Below are 21,760 nucleotides of genomic sequence, written 5' to 3'. Positions count from 1 at the left end.
AGAATTCAGTATGTATTGTAGAAATGAATCAGTGCCTTCGGGCTGTAGGCTGACTGCACAGAAAAGAACTAACCCTTTCTCTTTGTTTTGGTTGCAGGAAGCCTTCCATGTTGTTCTATAGCTCTAGAAAGCCTGGAGTATAAGATGTACAATGCTGCCATAAGGGCAATGTGAAATTGTTACTACAATTGAGACAAATTGTCCTTATCATGACTAAAAGCACCCCATATTGTGGTTAATGTGTTCTTTTTGATTAGCTTTTAAACTATGTGAGTTAAATTGTGTATCGTTTTCCTCAGTTGAATCTTTTCCACTGGCTAAGGACCAAGAGTGTGGCAAGCAATGAAAAGTTCTATCACCGAGAAACTGAGTCACACTTCAGGGTTTTGTGAGAGGCCTAGGAGTTTGCTTGATACTGAAGATCTCACTTTCTACTACAGAATTCTCTTTCAACTCTATGATTAATATAATCCCACTACTACCCTTGCTTTCCATCTGACACTTGTTCTGAGAAACTGTAGGTAGGAAGAAGAAAGCAATGCCCCTCTTTGAGCCTATTCTTTTGGGCCAGTGCTTCCTAGAGCCAGTGCCAAGCTAGACATCTCCTCGGTGCTCACTCAGGCAAAAGACAGGCTGGGACCTGACCACAGTCCCATTAAAAAGCTGCATCTCGTGAGTTTGGTTAATTAGGGTCAAGCTACATTTTACGCAGTTTTTTCAACTCCTGTGCGTTTAGCAGTCACGATTAAGCCAGGCCTGCCACTGCTGCTACAATAAAGTGTAGCACCCACCGTCCGCCCACAAAGTGGCGAACTATAATTATCAAGAATTCCCCAAGGGGGCGTTGGAGCGCTATGGAGGAGCGGCCGACCCGCAAAGCCGCGTGGTGTCACCGTCTCCTGAAAAACTCTCCGACGCCCAACTTGAAAGACATTTCTCTACCTCTTCGGGACCCGAGACGGCCTGTGGCTCCTAGCTCAAGCGTCTAAGCGTATGGCCTGTGCCTCCGACATTCGGTGAGGCCACTTCTGCTTTCTTAGCTTTCTGGCCGCCAGGGAGGGTGCATTATGGGTATATCGGCTAAGTCTGGGGCACGGCGCCGGCACAGCCAAGAACGAATGCTCAGGTTTGACAGAGGAAACCAACAAGGCACTTTGCACTTATCCCCCCACTATCCCAAAGGTCTCCTTATGTGGTACGGCGGGAGAAAACTGCAGGAACCCACCACCTCCACCAGCGGACCCCAGAGCTATCCGTTCCGGGCCGTTATGCATGGGGCCAGTATCCCGGCGTCCTCTCGGCGGACGTTTGGCGGGTGCTGGGGCCGCTCTGGCCGGCGTCCGGCGTCTCTATGGTGCCGGCCTAGGGGAGGGAAGAGAGGCGGGGCCGCCGTTTGTGCTGCGAAGGACTTCAACCTGAGAGCTGAGGGTGGGTGCGGCTGAGCTCCGCGAGGGACTGGGCGGGAAGGGGACGGAATGGACGCCGCGAAACTGCGTCCTGAGGTGGGAGGCCGAAGCTCCAGAGTCTGGATGGGGTGGGCGTGCAGGGGCGGCGAGCGCGCCGGACGCGAGAGCAAGCGGGGTGTGCTGAACCCGTGGGCCGTCACTGTCTGATGGTCCCGGGATCTGCGCGAAGCCCCGGCGTCTCTCTCAGGCTTCGTCGCGCCTTCGAGATTCCATAAGCACCGGGTCCTCCCCTAGGCTTTGTGCCCCGGCGTTTCCCTGGCCCAGGGCGGCGTGGCGGGGGTCTTGCCGGAGTTGCCCATTGCCCTCTTTACCAGGCACGACAGTCCTGCCCGCTCCGGATCCCTGGAGGCGTGACTGTTAAAAGTGTGACACGGTCTCTTCCCTGCACATGGAATGTTTGGTAACGTTGACGCCAGGCCTTCCTGCCCCATTTTCTTAATCGGCATTTTAAGATTATTGCATCACACCAGCCTTAGGAAAGAACGCTTTGGGAATTTGACGAGATTTGAAATATACTGAGATTCAGAATTGTATGTTTTGTTACAAATAGTGTAGGAATTAAACATTTTATGTTCAGGCTATAAAAAGTTTCTGTGAAAGTGAGGATTTGTGTTTCCTTCCTTTGCAAATTAGCTGCATTAGATTGGGCATCTGCTCTAGGTATTGTAGCATTAAAAATATATATGTATTTGGGGCGTCTGGCTGGCACACTGGGCGGAGCCTGCTACTTGATCTCTGGTTTGAGTTGGACCCCACCTTGGGTGTAGAGATGACTTAAAGAAATTAAAATTAAAAAAAATATATATGAACTTTTGCAGCACCAACAGTGAAAAAGACTTATTTGTAAAACAATACTAAAGGTAGTTGTTGGATTTGGGACTACGATTACCTCAGGTTTTTATAAATATTTGTGTGATGAGAGAGGGAAGTAGGTGACATTTACATGGGGAATTTGTTAGCTCTTTGTTTTGGCAGAAATATTTGTCTAAGATTATTAATGCATCATAGTGTATAATTAAAGTGACTATGTTTGTGAGTTAAGGAAAGATTACTACTATGTATACTTTTTTAAAAAAATGTTTTTAAAGTTTATTTTTGAGAGACAGACAACATGAGCAGAGGAGGGGCAGAGAGAGAGGGAGACACAAAATCCAAAGCAGGCTCCAGGCTCTGAGTTGTCAGCACAGAGCCCGACGCGGGGCTCGAACTCACAAGCGGTGAGATCATGACCTGAGCCCAAGTGGAATGCTTAACCGACTGAGCCACCCAGGCGCCCTACTACTATGTATGTATACTTTAAAGGCCCCATAGTTGATGACATTTTACTGTAATGGGATGGGGTGTGGCAGTTTTACCATTGTAGAAAGTGGCTACAAGTTATAAGGAGAAATTTATCATCTGGGTAACTGGTTGTTAGGAGATGAGAAGTCATCCTAAATAATATGTTTAGTTCATAGGCTGAGGGTTGCTTCCCTGCTTATACCTTGTATTAGTATACTGAAATATTTGTCGAATACCTTGTGCACATTAGGTTTTATGCATGACAGGTTTAAGAGAAAATTATAGTTACTAGTCTTAACAGAACTGCCTAACAAAAGTGACTATGTAGAATAAATCGTTATTTTACAGTTTTTGAGGTCCATCCTACTTATAGGGAAGGGGTAGGAAGTAGAAAAAGGTATGACGAAAAATGGATACACTTGGGTGCCCTAGTCAGAGACAATAAATAAAAGGACTACATTCATTAAATTTGTTTTTCCAAAAGAAAAAAATTATTTCTCATACTCAGAATCTAAGCCAGAGATGTTAAATATCTGCACTAATAATTGGAGTGGAATAGATGTCAGAATTGTATTTCTAGGACCATAATTATACTCTTTTAACTTTTTTTAATGTTTATTTTTGAGAGAGAGCGCACGAGAGAGCCAGAGCATGAGTGGGGGAGGGGCAGAGAGAGAGGGAGACACAAAAGCTGAAGCAGGCTTCAGGCTCTGAGCTGTCAGCACAGAGCCTGACGCAGGTATTGAATTCATGAATCATGAGATCATGACCTGAGCCAAAGTTGGACACTCAACCGACTGAGCCACCCAGGCACTCCCATATTATATCTTTTTTAAAAAAAGGAAACAGGTCCTTGGGTGGCTCAGTCATTAAGCATCTGACTTGGGCTCAGGTCATGATCTCAGGGTTCAGGAGTTCGAATCCCACATCAGATGAGCTCAAGCCCTGCTTCCAGGTGAGCTCCTGCCCCACTTCGGGTGAGCTAAGCCCTGCTTCAGGTGAACACCAGCCCCACTTCTCTTTCTCTCTTTCCCCCCTGCCTCTGCCCCTTGTGGGATTCTCTCTCTCTCTCTTTCTCTCTCTCTCTGCCCTTTGCTCACTTGTGCCCTCTCTGAATGAATGAATGAATGAATGAAACAGTATTGTGTTAGATACCTATTACTGTATAACAAATTACCCCGAAACTTAGAGGCTTAAAACATTTAACAAGTATTATCTCACTGTGTCTGTGGTCTCGGAAAAGGCTTAGCTGGGTGATTCTGGCTCAGGGGCCCATGTACTTGCAGTCCAGAAGTTTGCAGGCCTGCAGGCATCTAAAAAACTTGACGGGATAAGGGATTTACTTCCCTCATTAGTCTTTTGTTGTTCTCTCATCAAGCAAACTGTTTTATACTTTCCATTTATAAAATGTATTTCATGCTGCCCCATTTTGTGTATGTGTTCCTATTCAAACAATGATATAGTTATAAACAATAAGGTCTTCTTTTTCGGGTCACTTTAAATTTGAATCATCATTTAAATACTTGAAGTGATCTTTTGATGTTTCACTTTGCTCTTAACACTTCATTAGCTACCCTGTCTTTTTAGAATCTGAACTTATGTAAAACACAAGGTTAGTAACATTTAAATATATTTTGGGATGTTAAAAATTGTTTCAAGAGTAAAAGAAGATGGGGGTACCTGGCTGGCTCAGTTAGTGGACTGTGTGACTCTTGGTCTTAGGGTTGTGAGTTCGAGCTCCATGTTGGGTGTAGAGATCACTTAAAAGTAAAATCTTAAAAAAAGAGTAAAAGAGTTTGGATGTAATGCAATTTGCAATTAAGTGGATAATGACCTTTTTTTTGTCTCCTTTCTGAGATAAGATTTGAAAATAAATTTGTAATAAATGCATATACAGTAAAACCTTGTGTTGTGAGTAACTTGTTCTGCGACTGAGTAGTACATGATGCCTAATGTCACATGATCACAAATGAGCCAATCATTCTTTTCTCTCTCTCTCTCTCTCTCTCTCTCTCTCTCTGCGGGATGGTGGGTGATCGTCTCCCTTGCTCAGATGCTGGGCCTCATGCTGTGTTTGGCAGAAATCAGTGATTTTTCAGAACACTGGAAGGTACCCAAAACTGGCGATAGTGTATTTTTTGTCACTTCAACAGTCCTTTGCTTTTCCATGCATGAGTAAGCTTAGGAATGCTTTGCTTCATTCTAGGTCAGGTTGCCTGCAGATAGAGACCCTCTCCTCTGCTGCATTATTGCCAGTTACATTAAATACAGTATATGACAAGAGTTTATTAATTATGTAGTATAGTTGACATCCATGCAAGTGTATACAATGGCCCCCATGCAGAAAAGGATTCCATTGAGCCAGTAGATAGCAGTGATTTCATTAGTGATAGTGAAAGTCATCCTACACAATAACCCTCTCTCTTGTCTCCCTCACACCAGCCACGAAGGTTTTCAAAGGTAAGTGCAGGTTAATTTATTTGTCTTTATATTTTGTATTTTCTTTATTGTTGTGTGTTCTGTTACAGTATTGTAATGATTTTTATGTGAATATTTTTGGGATGTGGAACAAGTCATCTGAGTTTCCAGTATTTCTTCCGCTTTGACATACAAGTGCTTTGGATTATAAGCATGTTTCCGGAATGAGTTATGCTCGCAAACCAAGGTTTTCCTGAATAAGCATAGTTTCAGTGGCAGCAGAGCTTTTCTGTTAGGCTTTTGTGTGAGTGTGCACAGCCTTCCCTCTCACACTCATCTGCCTGAGTGGCCTTCTTTCTCCTTCGGGCTAATTTGCAGGCCACTGCTTACTGAAGGAGGGGAATATTGCTGCCAGTGCAGCACCTCTCTGACTTGGTCATTAATTCAAATTTGTGTGTCCCGATTCCCATCTGGCTAAGTGGATACTGGCATCTAGTTTTGGTTCAAAGGGATATTTTATAAACTTTAAAATTATGTGCACTGAACCTTTAAATATGTTGACTTCTTTATCCATGCAAGTGTCAAGAGTTTATTTGTAAAGTAGAAACAAATGATTCATTTATGGGACTGTAAATCCTCGGGTTTAATTAAAGGATTCATGACCTTGGAGGTATCTTTTGCATTCTTACATTTTGGTCATATCTCTTGCTTGAAACTACTTTGATATCATTATTTCCTCATCCTGGAAGAATCTGTAGACTCAAACCCAATCTTAGTGCTTTTCAGAACAGATTTCATTATTGCAAATGACAAGAATTTGAGGATTGTCGTAGACTCCATTATCATTTGCACAGTTGGTCTGTGCAAAGCAAGTCTTCACAATATGAAAGAATTAAAGGAATCTCTATAAGTTTATTTCACCTGGAGATAGAGAAATCTTTTGTAGTCTTTGCATGTGTCAACTAATACATAAATAGGAACAAATAATTTTTATAGTATAAATTTGGCTTATAAGAATTGTATAAAATTTTATTAAGGTTTATTTTAATTTTAATTTTTTTTGTTTATTTTTGAAAGAGAGAGCAGGTGGGGTAGGGGTAGAGAGAGAGGGGAGAGAATGAATCCCAAGCAGGCTCCGCACCGTGAGTGCAGAGCCCGATGCAGGCCTTGAACTCACAAACCGTGAGATCATGACCTGAGCCAAAATCAAGAGTTGGGTGCTTAACCTGAGCCACCCAGGCACCTCTATTAATGTTTACTAATGTTATATATTCTCATATTTTTATTAATACATATTTATGATGTTATAAATATACTTCTACTTTTTAAAAATTATAGTTTGAAGAGGCTGACAAGCATCATGGTCTGAGTTGTTTAATGACTTCTGACTAACTTTTCAGAGTAGCTTTAATGGTTTTGTGGTCATAATATTAAGGCATTGAAAATGTTTAGGGAACCAAACAAGGGGAAAAAAGTAATGATCATATGTAAGCCCATGAGTGAGATAGGAGCCAAATGAACAGTCTTCTCTATTTTTAAATGTATAGTATAAGTACATATTTTTAATAAAAAGTAATATTTTACGTATTATCTTACAGGCTGCCTTTTAAATGTTAATATTTTGAACATCTTTTCATGTCAGTAAAAATAGGAATAAGTGTTTTTTAATGGCTGCTTAATTGTTTGAAATTAATTTCACTAGTCTTGTATTTAGGACCTTTAATTTCTAATTTTTCCTTATTATAAACAATGCCATACTGAATATCCATATATACCTCTTTGTATTTAAATCTACTTATTTTCTGTGGATAAATTTGTAGAGTTGGAAATGCTGAGTCAAAAATATTTGTTCATTTTTAAATGGTTTTTGATACATTTATTGTCAAATTGTCCCCTAAAAATTATACCAACTTACACTCCTGCTAATACTCAGTATGAGTGATCATTTCTCTACCACTACTAACAGAAAGTATTAGCAATTTTTTTGTCAATCTTACATTGAAATCTCATTGTTTTAATTAATTTATTAATGCTTATTTATTTTTGAGAGAGAGAGCGCATGAGCAGGGATGGGGCAGAGAGAGAGGGAGACAGAGGATCTGAAGCAGGCTCCCCACTGACAGCAGCAAGCCTGATGCAGGGCTCGAACTCATGTACAGTGAGATCATGATGTGAGCCAAAGTTGGACGCTTAACCAACTGAGCCACCCAGGCACCCCTTATTGTTTTAATTTAAATTCAATTGATTACTAATAAAGTTGAAATCTTCTAGTAATTTTTGATATTTGTATTTCTTCCTTTTCAAAATTGCCTTTCCATAGACATTGCCCACTGTATTACTGGGGTATTATTTTTCCTTCTTAATTTTAAGTGCCCTTAATAAAGTAAAACTTTAAATCTTTCTCCATCATAAAGGTTCTAAATTTCCTCCATTTGTCTTTAACTTTGCCATGCACAAGTTTTACATTCTTATGTAGTCATGTCTATCAATATTTTTAAAATAATTTTGAGCTCCCCTCTAAAAGTCTACCTGGCTGAACTATGTAGAAGTCTGTTTACAAATTCATGTAAATATCCCAAACTTGATAACCAAACTGATTACAAAAGCTATCTAATCATAGAAATTTTCCAAGCAGCTAGTCAACAAAACAGATTCCCTTTCTTAACTTAACCAGGGAAATGGTCTATTATATTGCAAAACTGTAATCCATTTGAATGTTGTTTGATTTAACAGCTTTAAAACCTAGAGTTGATTTAACAGCTTTACTGTGTAGAACTGTGCATTGCACAGATTGAAAGCAGATGACCCAGTCTCAGGTTTCGTCTGATGATTGACTCTCTCCGGTCTACTTAGCACTTAACAGACTGACAACCAGTGTGGACTGCTCACTTCCTGTCCAGATAGTGTATTTGTCAGATTGCTCTTCTAATGCAACTGGAAGAAACAAAGAGCACTCTTTCTACAATACATGCTGAAAAGGCTAAGTACTGTCTTTTCCAACCTCCCTTGCAGCAAAGGTCTGGTCATGTCATGTAGAGCCAGCCAATCAGACACATACCATGCCCTACTCCAAATTTTGTATTGAGATTAAAAAAAAAAAAACAACCAAATACTGCCAAGAATCTTTCATGGCCGCAGCAGACAGTGCAGCTTTGACACCAATGCCAGTGGTAACATCTGGTGACAGGGGTTGGGCAGTGTAAGCTGGGGTCAGTGGTAGGGAGATCGTCACCAGACCAGTTGTCTGGTGTCATTTTCACTGAGGTACTTGAGGCATAGATTTGAGGCCTGGTTCTTAAAACCTGGCAAGTCTGTGATTTCCAATATCCTTTTTTTTTTCAACATTTTTTTATTTATTTTTGGGATAGAGAGAGACAGAGCATGAACGGGGGAGGGGCAGAGAGAGAGGGAGACACAGAATCGGAAACAGGCTCCAGGCTCCGAGCCATCAGCCCAGAGCCTGACGCGGGGCTCGAACTCACGGACCGCGAGATCGTGACCTGGCTGAAGCCGGACGCTTAACCGACTGCGCCACCCAGGCGCCCCTCCAATATCCTTTTAATAAGTTTTGTGTTTTGCATTTCTTTTCTTTTCCATGCACTTAGGAACCCTAACTGATACAGGATCTGAGTTAAATAATAAGTGTTCCTCTATCAGTTTAGAATTACACACATTCCCCACTCCCCCATACACACACTTAATCTGTTTCTGGACTTTGTATTCACCTTTTAGTACTTATGATACTCTGCTTTTTCAAGTTTACTCCTTTATTTTACCTGAAGCAGAGCTCGTGTTCACACAAAGCAGGGCTCGAGCTCACCCGAAGCGGGGCACAAACTCACCCAAAGTGGGATTCGAATTCATGAACTGTGAAATCATGACCTGAGTCGAAGTCAGATGCTTAACAAGTAAGCCACCCAGGCACCCGGTATTTGCTCTTCTAAATGAAATTTAGAAACATTTCATGAAGTTCCTAAAAGAAAATCCCTTTTGATTGTAATTAGGAGTATATTAAATTTATAGATTCCATTGGAAGGGAATAACACCATCAATGTTGTCTTCTTACTCAACAAAATGGTCTGGATCTTGTATTAGGTCCATCAAAGAAGAAGAACTACTTGCCTGCTAAATGTGGGATTTATGACAGGGGTTAGACCTTCTGTAATTGTGGGGGCTGGGAGAGCATTCTGGGCAGACGCTTGCCTCTGAGTCTTTTGTTGAGCCTGAAGCTGCTGCAGATCAGCTAGGCAGACAGTCAAAAAGGGAAACAATGTGGAGGAGAGCAAGGACAGAATGGAATCTGCATTGGCTTCTCACCAACTCCAGTTTTGATGCTGTGGGTGATCTGCAGGAGAAGCTGGCATTCTTGACCTTGATTCATTTTGATGTATACATGAGACTATGAACCATGAAACTATTACCATAATCAAGATAGTGAACATAACTCTTCCCCCAAAGTTTCCTTATGTTCCTTTTTAATCCTTCTAAGTCCCTCCCTTCCACAGGCAACCACTGATCTGCTTTCTGTCACTTAAGTTGATTTGCATTTTCTAGGATTTTACATAAATGGAATCATTATGTATTCTTTAAAAAATTTCTAAATGAAAATTTTAAATTTTTTTTTTTCAACGTTTATTTATTTTGGGGACAGAGAGAGACAGAGCATGAACGGGGGAGGGTCAGAGACAGAGGGAGACACAGAATCGGAAACAGGCTCCAGGCTCTGAGCCATCAGCCCAGAGCCCGACGCGGGCTCGAACTCACGGACCGCGAGATCGTGACCTGGCTGAAGTCAGACGCTTAACCGACTGCGCCACCCAGGCGCCCCTCTAAATGAAAATTTTAAATATATAGAAAAGTGGAGGTTAGAATAATGAACTACAGGGTATCCATTACCGATATTGAACAATTATAAAATTTCCCATATTTCCTTTATTTATGTCATTTTTAAAAATTAAGACTTTATTTTTGATAGCAGTCTTAGGTTTACAGAAAAATTGAGCAGATAGTACAGAGTGTTCCATGTGTTACCTCTCCCTCCATACATATTTCTCCCTATTATTAACATTTTGTGTTAGTGTGGCACACTTGTTACAATTAATAAACCAACATTGGTGCATTGATTGAAGTCCATAGTTGACATTAAGGCTCATTCTTTGTTTTTTGTTTGTTGTTGTTGTTTTTTTTTTTAATGTTTATTTATTTTTGAGACAGAGAGAGACAGAGCATGAATGGGGGAGGGTCAGAGAGAGAGGGAGACACAGAATCCGAAGCAGGCTCCAGGCTCTGAGCTGTCAGCACAGAGCCCAACGCGGGGCTCGAACTCACGGACAGCGAGATCATGACCTGAGCCGAAGTCGGACGCTCAACCGACTGAGCCACCCAGGCGCCCCAAGGCTCATTCTTTGTGTTGTCTAGTTACATGGGTTTTGACTATTACTCCATTTTTCTTTTCTTTTTGGTTTGGTTTATTTCACTAAGTATTTGAGGTTCATCAATGTTTTCGTATGTATTACTTTTTTATTTCTTTTTATTCCGTGTTTTGTTTAGCCAGTTGGGCTGTTTCCAGTTTGGAGCTAATGTAGATAAAGCTGCTGTGAACATTCATGTACAAGTCTTTGTATGTCTGTATGCTTGCATTTCTCTCCGGTAAATACGTGGGAGGAGAATGACTATGATCGAAGTATGTTTAACTTTGGAGAAACTGACAAGTGGTTACCATTTTATATTTCCACCAGCCGTGTGTGAGGGTTCTGGTTGCTCCACATCTCTTCAACATTTGGGATGATAAGTCTTTAATTTTAGCCATTCTAATTGGTATATCTGGTATCTCATTGTGGCTTTAATTTGCATTTCCCTAATAATTGATGACATTGAGCATATTTCATGTGCTTGTTGACCACTATATATTATCTTTGTAATGGACCTTTTCAAATCTTTAGCCCATTTTTGTATTCGTTTATTTTTCTGTTACTGTGTTTTGAGAATTCTTTGTTCTGGGTAGAAATCCTTTATCAAATACGAGATACGCAAATATTTTATCCCAAATCTGTGGCTTGTTGTTTCATTCTCTTAATGTTTTTCAAAGAGCAGAGCTTCTTAATTTTGACAAAGTTCAGTGTATCAATTTTTAAAAAACAGATTGGCCTTTTGATGTTGCTTCTAAGAACTCTTTACATAGTCCAAGGACACAAAAATATTCTATGCTTTCTTCCAGGAGTTTTACAGTTTTATATCTTACTTTTAGGTCTGTAATCCATTTTGACTTAATTTTTGTATATGGAGTAAAGTATGGACCGAGGGTCATTATTTTTACGTATGGATATCCTGTTGTTCCAGCAGTGTTTGGTGAAAGGATCGTCTTTTCTCCGTTTACTTGCTTTTGCATGTTTGTTAAAAATCAATTGACCGTATATGGGTGGATCTATTTCTGATCCCACTTTCTATTCCGTTTCATCAATCTATTTATCTATCTTTATATCGGTACCACACTGTCTTAATTACTGCGGTTTTATAAAACTTGAAATCAGATGGTGTAAGGCCTTCAACTTAGTTCATCTTTTTCCAAGTTGTTTTCTGATTCAAGGAATGTTTCCTTATAAATTCCGGAATATATATTATGAGCTATGTATAGTTTTTATGACAGAATGGAAGTTGAATCGTTCTTAATACGTCATTTAGTTATTCTTTAGCCTCAGAATTAAAACAGAACAATATAAAACAAAAACTGCACGTATCACATAATGTTGATAACTTTAACTGTATAAATGATTTCAGTATCCTATGCCAGGTAAGCACTAAGCACAGAATTATGATTGCCTTTTTATATCAATTAAAGTTCTTCGGTGAGAGGCAACAGAAAGGAAAAAGGGATTTATTGGAAGAATGCTAGGGTAGCTCCTAGAAGTAAAAGGTAGTAAGCTGCAGGAAGGAGGCCAGCTCTGAGAAACTTAAAAGACTGGACCTGTGGACTTGATGTCCTTATGGTTCTTTGTTTTTAGGGTGCTCCAGGTAGTGAAGCCCATGGTCTGTAAGAAGAAGAGTAACTTTCCCCTACCAGCTCCACTTAGGAAAATTCTAGAAGGGAGTCTGATTGGCCCAGCCTGGGTCACCTTAACCACTAGAGTATTCACCACTAGTCCAATCACTACTGGAAAATGATGACTAATTACTACTTACTAATTAATTACTACTACTAAGAGAGACAGGGAATTCTAACTGGTCAGCTCCAGAGTGGGTCTTGCGATGAGCGCTTTTCCTAAAAGGAGATGCTGTTTTCAGAAGTATGGAAAATAGATGCTGGGTACACAGACACGGATGCCCACTACCATGTAGCACACATGGCTGAGAGAGAGAACTGATGGATGACCTCAAAGTAATAGATTACAGTTGGTGGGCTTTCTTAAATTCCCCTTGATACATACTAACGTGTAAACTGGTGTTCCTATTCTCTTTGTGCTACATGGCATATTGTACATAACATGTAAGAAATACGATTTTCTTACACTTGAAAATTACTAACAGAGTAGTCTTAAATGTTCTCGCCACACGCACAAAAAGGTAACTATGCAAGGTGACGGAGATGTTAACCGCACTGTGGTAATCATTTCACAATATATGCGTATATGAAATCATCACATTATACACCTTAACCTTATACAGTGTTATATATCAGTTATATCTCAATAAAGCTGGGAAAAATAAAATGAAGTTACTGACAACGGTTTAAAAAAAAAAAAAAAGAATACCAGGGGTGCCTGGGTGGCGTAGTCAGTTAAGCATCTGACTTCAACTCATGTTATGATCTCACGGCTCATGGGTTCGAGCCCCACATTGGGCTCCGTGCTGACGGCTCAGAGCCTGGAGCCTGCTTCGGATTCTGTGTCTCCCTCTCTCTCTGCCCCTCCCCCTCTCACATCCTGTCTCTTAAAAATAAACAAAACATTTAAAATAATTTTTTTTTCTACAATTTGATTTTGTATTTGTGAAATCATTGCTGATTTTGTTTTGTTTAAATGCTATGTGGCATTAATATTTTTCTTTGCTTTCTGTTTTAGGGTGACTGGGGAATGTAAACAAGAATAAGCTGTTTGTCTCCTGATGGCTTTTGCTGTATACTGATGTATTATTTGTGATGGCATCTGAGGCTGAGAAGACCCATGCTTTACTCCAGTCTTGTAGCACTGAATCTCTTTTTTCCAGCCTCGGTCTGGGAATATTTTGCCTAGTAGCTGACAGACTTCTTCAGTTTTCAATCATTCAGCAAAATGACTGGCTTCGAGCCCTCTCAGATAATGCAGTACATTGCGTGATTGGCATGTGGTTGTGGGCAATTGTCATTGGAGTCAAGAAGACAACTGACTTTGGAGAAATCATTTTAGCTGGATTTTTAGCCTCTGTTATTGATGTAGACCACTTTTTTCTAGCTGGATCTTTATCTTTAAAGGTAAGAGGCATCCATGTTTAATTTTTCTGGTCTTTAACACCATTATATTGACCTTCACAGCATCATTTTAGAGCTAGGGGTTATCTTTATTTTAAAGTAAGAAAGCTCAGGGGTGCCTGGGTGGCTCAGTCGGTTAAGCGTCCGACTTCAGCTCAGGTCACGATCTCACAGTCTGTGAGTTCGAGCCCCGCGTCGGGCTCTGGGCTGACGGCTCAGAGCCTGGAGCCTGCTTCCAGTTCTGTGTCTCCCTCTCTCTCTGCCCCTCCCCCATTCATGCTCTGTCTCTCTCTGTCTCAAAAATAAATAAACGTTAAAAAAAAAAATTTAAAGTAAGAAAGCTCATTCAATCCCATTTTTTTGAGCACTCAGTACTTTCCTGAAGATGAATACAGACATGTTGCTAATCAAGTTACTTGGCCTCACAAAGTGCCAAGGATGCATACAGAGCAAGGACTCACTAAATGTACCTAGAGAGTTCTGTGCTGGCCTTACCGAGGACGGTGCTTAGCCAAGTCTTGAAGGAAGCATCAGCCCACTGGTTTAAAATAATGGGGGTCATTCTCGGAGCTAACCTGGTTCTTTTTTCTGTGTTCTTTCTTCAGGGCCACAGTTAGGATTTTCCCCCTTACGCTTCATGTTTTACAGTTAGTATGCAGCTCCTACGTGCTCTGTAACCGTGAAGCAGCTTTAAGATGATTCCGAGTCCTGGGGAATGACTTCAGTAGATTCATTCCCCAGCCCCTCTTGGAACCAAAGGTGTGCATTTCAAGGGACTCCTTAGGACACCGTCGCTGGTGGCGAAATTTGAGGAATTTCATTGAGGCTTCAGATGTTTAGCTATACAGTGACCTGCTAGCTTTGCAAATGAGCTATGCTTAAAATGACAGTTCAGACAATATTTTGTTTTTGCTTTTTTTTTTCGTTTTAGAGAGAGAGAGTGTGCACACGAGCGGGAGAGAGGGTCAGAGGAGAAGGAGAGAGAGAAAGAGAGAGAGAGAATGAGTGAGTGAGAATCTCAAGCAGGCTCCACGCTCACCATGGAACCCACCCAGGGCTTGATCCCATGACCCTGGGGTCATGACCTAAGCCAAAATCAAGAGGCACCCAGGCACCCCTGTTCAGATAATATTTTCTAAGTGTCATCAGATTTGCCTACCTTTTACATGTTTATGACCTGTAAATATTTCAGGAAAGAAATACAGACCCACAGAGCAAGGACTTTTCTTGCTCACCACTGCCTGGAACGCAGCCTGGCTCACCTAGTAGGTGTTCGGTAGATATTTGTTGAATGAATGAGAAATGATCACTTTTTCCTTTATGTGTCACACACCAGGTACTTCTCAGAGATTGTCTCACTTATGAAAACACTTAATCAGTTAGGAATCACTAATTCCTGATTAAAGACACAGTGTAACTTTTTGGCTATAAATGGAGGCAGAATAACACTGCGTTTGAGATTGGCATCAGAAGACCTGAGTTTGAATCCCGGTATGTGGTGGTGTTAGCAGAGCCCCTTCCTTCTTTAAGCCTCAGTGCCCTCATCTGTAAAATGTGGATTCTGTCTTTACTGATCTCGTTGGGTTGTCTTGAGTGTTAAGAGAGCATGTTACAGGATGCACCGTGGTAAATAGTTCACAATAAATGTTAGCAGAGATTTGGGTAAGCTAAACCACAGAAAGTGTGGTTCGTAAGTGCGTTCACCTAGAATTTAACTATCGTAATTTTTAAAAACGTTTAGGCTACCTACTATATTTATTCTTTGACTCACTTCGAAGCGGTAGTGTTGAGAATATGAGCCAAAGAGTCAGACAGACTCAGTGTTTGTACAACGTGGGGAAGCTACTTGTTCTCTGTAAGCCTCGGCTCCCTGCTCTGTAAGACCATCTCTAACTCATCCAGTTGTTGTAAGGATTAAAGGAGATAGTGCATAGAAAGTATAGCATAGTGCTGGTACTGATCCTTTTTTAAAAATGAAATATGAACGTTTTTAACCATAACACTGTTTGTGATCATCAGTAATAAGTACCAAAACTAAGTACTTATGATACTATTTAAAAAAATTTTTTTAACATTTATTGATTTTTTTAGAAACAGAGTGACAGAGTGCAAGCAGGGGAGGGGCAGAGAGAGAGAGAGCGAGACACAGAATCTGAGGCAGGCCCCAGGCTCCTGGCTGTCAGCACAGAGCCCGACATGGGGCTCAGACTCATGAACTGTGAGATCATGACCTGAGCCGAAGTCCAACGCTTAACCCACTGAGCCACCCAGGCACCCCATTATGATACTATTTTTTAAATGTCTGTTGTTACTTCTTTTTTTAAGTGATCTATTTTTACTTCTGTAATTTTATGATAATGTCCTTTTATTCTTTATTATTTTTCTTTTTTTTTAATGTTTATTTATTTTTGAGAGAGAAAGAGAGCGTGAGCAAGGAAGGGGCAGAGAGAGAAGGAGACACAGAATCCGAAGCAGGCTCCAGGCTCTGAGCTGTCAGCATGGAGCCCAATGTGAGGCTCAAACCCACAGATGATGAGATCATGACCTGAGCCAAAGTCGGACGCTTAATCAACTGAGCCACCCAGGCGCCCCCATTATTCATTATTTATCTATGCAGGAAAAGTCTCGATTGAAGTTTTAGAAGTAAGCCAAGCAACAGAAATTTCTTTAGCATCTATTAATATAAATAGACTTCACAAATGAATGCATGAAGAGTCAGACATATCCAGAGCATAACTGCTAATCACGTCAACTTCAGGCTATTGCTTTCTTCCAAGTCGGGACTACCACAGGCCCCCTTGTCCCACCCCGCTGTTAAGGAGCGCGATACAGCGTGGGTATGGAACCAAAAAACAAAGGTAGAGACAAGAATTGAGTAACAATACAGAAATGTCACATGTGCCGGCAAAGTAGAAATAAAACAGCTAAAAATGTAGAGAGGGGAGAAGGAAGGGGAATGTAGCATAAATGCCTTGATTGATGTTTAGTCAGTCTGTGGGAGTAGAGAACCCTGGTTTAAGTAGTGCGTTTAAGAGACCCCCCCAGCCGTGTGACTTCACAGGGTGGCAAGGTATAGTGTCTGTCTCTCTCTCTTTTTTAAGTTTATTTATTTATTTTGAGAGAGAAGGAGAGAGAGAGCGAGCAGGGGAGGGGCAGAGAGAGAGGGAGACAGAATCCCAAGTAGGCTCCACACTGTCAGCACAGAGCCTAATGTGGAGTTGGAAGCCACAGAACTGGGAGACCATGACCCGAGCCGAAATCAAGAGTCAGATGCTTAACCGACTGAGCCACGCAGGCACCCCCAAGGTACAGTTTTTTAAACAGATGTCTTGTATTTTAGTGTGGTGGGAAGGTTATGCCTCCTAACTTTTTTTTTATAGGTACCTAAGTTGTTTTTTTCACTAGTCCTTTTCCTCTTGACCGTCCCCAAAGGGTTCCTCTCCCTTCCTGTTTATCATCTTCTCCCCCAGAACCAGTGCCTTCCTTGTAATGCCTTGAATCACGCACACTTTGAAGTTTTTGCTTTGTAGCCGGTGCTCTGATCTATGAGGGCCCTTTTCAGTGTTTCTCTTTCTAGTAATTTTAGATCAATCTTAGGTCTCCTCGTCCTTCTTGGCTTGCGGTGGAGGTGTGCAAGAGAGCACGCTGATGTGGTGTTTATCTTAATGCTTTAGAGTATTTGAAGTTTTAGGTGCTCTCTGACGTCTGCCTAATGCCGAGTGGGATTTGGTATAGTTTTATTTGTCCTTGTCTGTAGTGTTTTTGAGGATGTGTGGGGAGATTCAGATTTAGGCAATTTTCACTATCCTCGGCTTCCTTTTCATTCGAAGTTATCTAATTGAGAGGAGCCTGGGTGGCTCAGGCAGTGAAGCATCTGACTCTTGATTTCAGCTCAGGTCATGATCTCTCTGCCCTTCCCCAGCTAGCGCATGCACTCATGGTCTCTCTCTCTCTCTCTCTCTCTCTCTCTCTCTCAAAATAAATAAACTTAAAAAAATAAAATAAAATAATACAGTCTTTCTAAATGTTGTTGTAAGTGCATTCTGAAAATATTCAAGGCCAATATAAACCGGTTACAACAAAATATGTCTTTCTTGCCTTTATTGATAGAAGAATATTTTATTTGGTTGTGAGATTTTTTTTCAATGCTGTTAGAGGCCCCAGATAATTCTCTAAAACTCCAAATTTACACAAACCATACATTTGATATATAAATTATGTTCATATTGTGACTTTTCTAAGCAAATAATAGAAAACTTTAAAAAATTGATGGCCAGGTTCTTGAGATCTTGATTCCATTTTTAACGCAAAGAAATAATCCTACTCACACCTATATCTTCTTTGCTTTACACATACCAGATTGAATATGTGTATTCACAGGTGACATAGAAAATGTTTCCATTGCATTTCTAATAGACTCCTGGAAAATATTTTAGAATATTAAGAAGCATCTACAAAATTTTGTTTGCCAAGAGGGAAATGATACCAGCTACTTTCCCCTGCAGGCTGCTTTGACTCTTCCACGAAGACCTTTTCTTCACTGTTCTACCGTGATACCTGTCGTGGCTCTGACCTTGAAGTTTACTATGCACCTTTTCAAGCTCAAAGACTCATGGTGCTTTCTCCCCTGGATGTTATTTATATCCTGGACCTCACATCATATCCGAGATGGAATTCGTCACGGCTTGTGGATATGCCCATTTGGAAAAACTTCTCCTTTGCCATTCTGGCTTTATGTCATAATCACATCCTCTTTACCTCATATCTGTTCATTTGTTATGTATTTAACAGGGACCAGACAAATGATGTCTGCAAAACATGGAATTCAGATTGACGTCTGAAGTAACTGTATGCCACTCTGAGAGAAGGAAATGGTTCAGACGATAATTAAGGGTAGCTGACATTATAAATTAAAAAATATATATTAATTATTATAACTCCTGAATCCTCTTGCTCAGGAGGCATGCACCCTTCTTTAAATATATATATATATATATATATATATATATATATATATATATATATATATATATTTGTTATAATTTTACTTCTCTCTTCTATAATACACTAGTACAATATTAGAGTTTCATTTATTCCGTGACATATTTTTATTGTGTCTTCTGTTTATCTGGCTTTACCAATAGCTCTAGTAGACTAACATCCAGTTACATTTTCTGGAGGTATACATTTAAGGCAGTCCACTTCAGGATGAAAAACAGATCAAATTGTAGGGTGCCTAATTTGAAGGCATTTGTGTCCACATTTTCCTGAGATACTGAAAACAGTGAAAGAGCCAGAATAAATGAGATCCTGAATAAGACGTATGGTGACCACTAAGATTTCTTCATTTTCCTCTATGTTGAACCTGAGTGAAGTTTGATTTTCCAGGTACTTTAGTGAGTTTTGATTACTGGTGGAATCTGTGCCAGTACACTTGTAAGAAATCATCATATTCATAAAAGATAGTAACTAATATTAGATCTAGATTATTGTTTCAGGAATCATTTTAGGAAATAATTATTGTAATATGTTGCCTGTAGTAACATTACTCAAGTATTATTTTTTTTAAAGTTCATCTATTTATTTTGAGAGAGAGAGTATGTTCATGAATGGGGGAGGGGGAGGGAGAGAGAGAGTCCCAAGCAGGCTCTGCTCTGTTGCACAGAGCCTCACGTGGGGCTTGAACTCACAAATCGAGAGATCATGACCTGAGCCAGAATCAAGAGTCAGACTCTCAACCGACTGAGCCACCCAGGCGCCCCAGTATTATTTTTTTAGTATCTTTGCCCCCGAATCCCATGTGTTAAGGTTTTAACTGTTCTGAAAAAACATAATTAAATTAACAAAATATTAATACATGGCTTATAACCATGGAATTTGAATTCACACAAAAAAAGGACTTACCAGTAATGTTATTTCAGATGTAAACTCCTAAGGTGTCATTAAAATTGTGTTAGTTGCTATCAGTTTGTTTACACACTATTTAAAAATATTATACCAGTTAAATAATTTTTAAAACATATGCCTGATGCAGAGAGACAAAACATACGTTTTTCAAAATGAAGGAGTTTCAGGAAATTTGCCTTTTCCTTTGTCCTTTCAGGTTAACCTGTCAAAAATGATTAACCTTTATTAGAGAAGGAAAATTTGGTTGCTATAAAATTTTACATTTTCACAGTTTAATGTCACTTTGATATAAACGTCAGTGCCCTAAAGACACTTGCTTTGTTTTTTTGTATCCTATGTGCCATCTGCTGTCTTTAGATTTTCTCACACATTTGTGATTTGTAATGCTAGTGATTGTGTGCCTTATTCTCTGAGAAGTGCTGAAGCAACGCCTTATCCAAAGCATATTCTTCTTATTTATTAAGTTAAACAGAGCTCTGTAAACTGTCACAAATGTTCATTTTACTTTGGTTTTTCTTTTTGTTGTTAACCAATTGGTTGCAATCTATTATATCTTAGAATCTATTAGATTTTACAATCTATTATCTTTTGAGAGCTATGATTGTGTCACTTTGGTTGGTATAATAAATATTATATAGTGGGGGGAAATTTGAATAAGGTAGGGATTTTTTTTTAAGTATATGATGTCAGAAATCCATGGAAATAAAGCATATATCTTCTATCGCTTTTTCTGACTAAATTATAAAACTACTTTTTCTTTCTCCAGATAAAACGAAGGAATGCTATTAAAATATAGGGCCTTATTTAGGAATGTCACACTGGCATTTTAGGGGTGGTTTTTGTATTAGAATGGGAATTGACTTTGACCATGACTCATTGCTTAACCAGTAACTGCACATTTTAAATGTGGGTTTATCTTCTTTCCTACCTCTACCATCAGAAATGATCCTTATCTTCTAAATGGTCTGTGACAGCTGTGGTTGTAACCTCTAGAAATATAGCAGCCAACTTCGCATGCCACCATTTTGTTTTTCACCTCGTTGAAAGAGTTTGTGTCAATACGACATTTATATTGAAAATTGGTGCCGGAGTCCAGCTCCGGCAGGTCCAGGGGTTCCCGAAGGATGAACGGCGTCGGCGAAAAAGTGAAAAAAAAAAAAGGCAAAAAACAAAAATAAAAATGGACACAGACAACAGCAGTGTGTTGAACTGGCCGCTTTCTTGTGGCAAACGTGGCATTATATTTGTTAGCAATTTCCTTGTAGCGTGCGTCATCTATGTTTTCTAGCATTACCTAATTCTAAAAATGTTCCTATGTGTAATCACCCTTTAAGGAATAACATGGTTATTTTCTCATAACGTTCTCTCCTGCCCTTTGCTTATTGATTAATTTCTTACATTATTTTCATTATGTATCTACGTTTATCTATAATCTATAAAGCATTTGCTTTGCTGTTTTCATGAAATGTCATCTCTCTCAACACCTCAAGTGGAACAGTTACAGGGACGTGACCTCTTAGTTGTTTCTCTGAACCATTTGTGGCTTGAGGAGCAAAAGTGTTCACCTCGGTCTGAGGTTCCAGGAGGGGGCCAAGAGGGCCTTAGGAACCCACGCCTTATACATTCTCAGAGAGACAACGCACCTAGGAACTAATGAACCATTCTGTACCTTAACCGACTAGGTTCAATCATCATCTGGAATGCCTCCTGGGGGCCAAGTGGGCCTAGGGGTTGGAGTAACTTGTGCCCAGAGATACACTCCTTTGTTGCTGCAGTGGGGCTTTTAAATCCATGTATTCCTCCTTTGCTGGCAAATGTATGAGGCTATCCTTCCTTTAGGTAGAGTTGTCTTTATAGGGGGTGGCAAGGGCTAAATGTTGGGCCGCACAATTTCCTCGCGGAACCTTATTTCCTTCCCCAATGGTTCTTTTCCCAGGGGGCCTGCCGAGGGCAATTCCCCAACAGACAATTCCCCAGGTACTTTTCTTAAGGCCAAATTACATAAAAGCGGGAGTACGAGAAGCTTCACTGTCGGTGGACCGCCTGCAGTCCCGATCCGTCCACCGCCCGGGCCCTGCCGTCAGGCTGGTTGGATAGCTCGGCTTCCGACAAATTGGATTGTATCTTGTTTGCATATATGTGTTTTCTTCATCCACTAAAGTCCTCCACTCACTTAGTGGGGGCTGGTCCACTGATCTAACCTTCCAATCTGCTGTTTTCTAGAGGCATGTTAGTTGTAGCTACT

The 21,760-nt window shown here is 40.3% G+C and overlaps 1 protein-coding gene across 2 annotated transcripts; it reads left to right on the top strand.

Moving 5' to 3' along the window:
• The first annotated feature begins 356 nt into the window (after positions 1–356).
• TMEM267 (transmembrane protein 267) lies at positions 357–20,240 on the top strand. 2 transcript variants are annotated; one of them, XM_025925025.2, is made up of 3 exons: positions 357–1,016; positions 13,223–13,611; positions 18,114–20,240. In XM_025925025.2, exons 2-3 carry the CDS (start codon positions 13,300–13,302, stop codon positions 18,447–18,449), a joined length of 648 nt encoding a protein of 215 aa, XP_025780810.1. In that variant the 5' UTR covers positions 357–1,016; positions 13,223–13,299; the 3' UTR covers positions 18,450–20,240. The 2 variants fall into 2 exon arrangements, with proteins under 2 accessions (XP_025780810.1, XP_086534551.1); XM_086678425.1 differs by having other exon boundaries at positions 357–1,502.
• Positions 20,241–21,760: the final 1,520 nt, after the last annotated feature.

The sequence above is a fragment of the Puma concolor genome, chromosome A1 (assembly GCF_028749965.1).
Source record: "Puma concolor isolate L17-30 chromosome A1, mPumCon1.1.hap2, whole genome shotgun sequence".
Lineage (NCBI taxonomy): Eukaryota > Metazoa > Chordata > Mammalia > Carnivora > Felidae > Puma > Puma concolor.
This window is presented reverse-complemented; position numbering and strand designations above follow the sequence as displayed.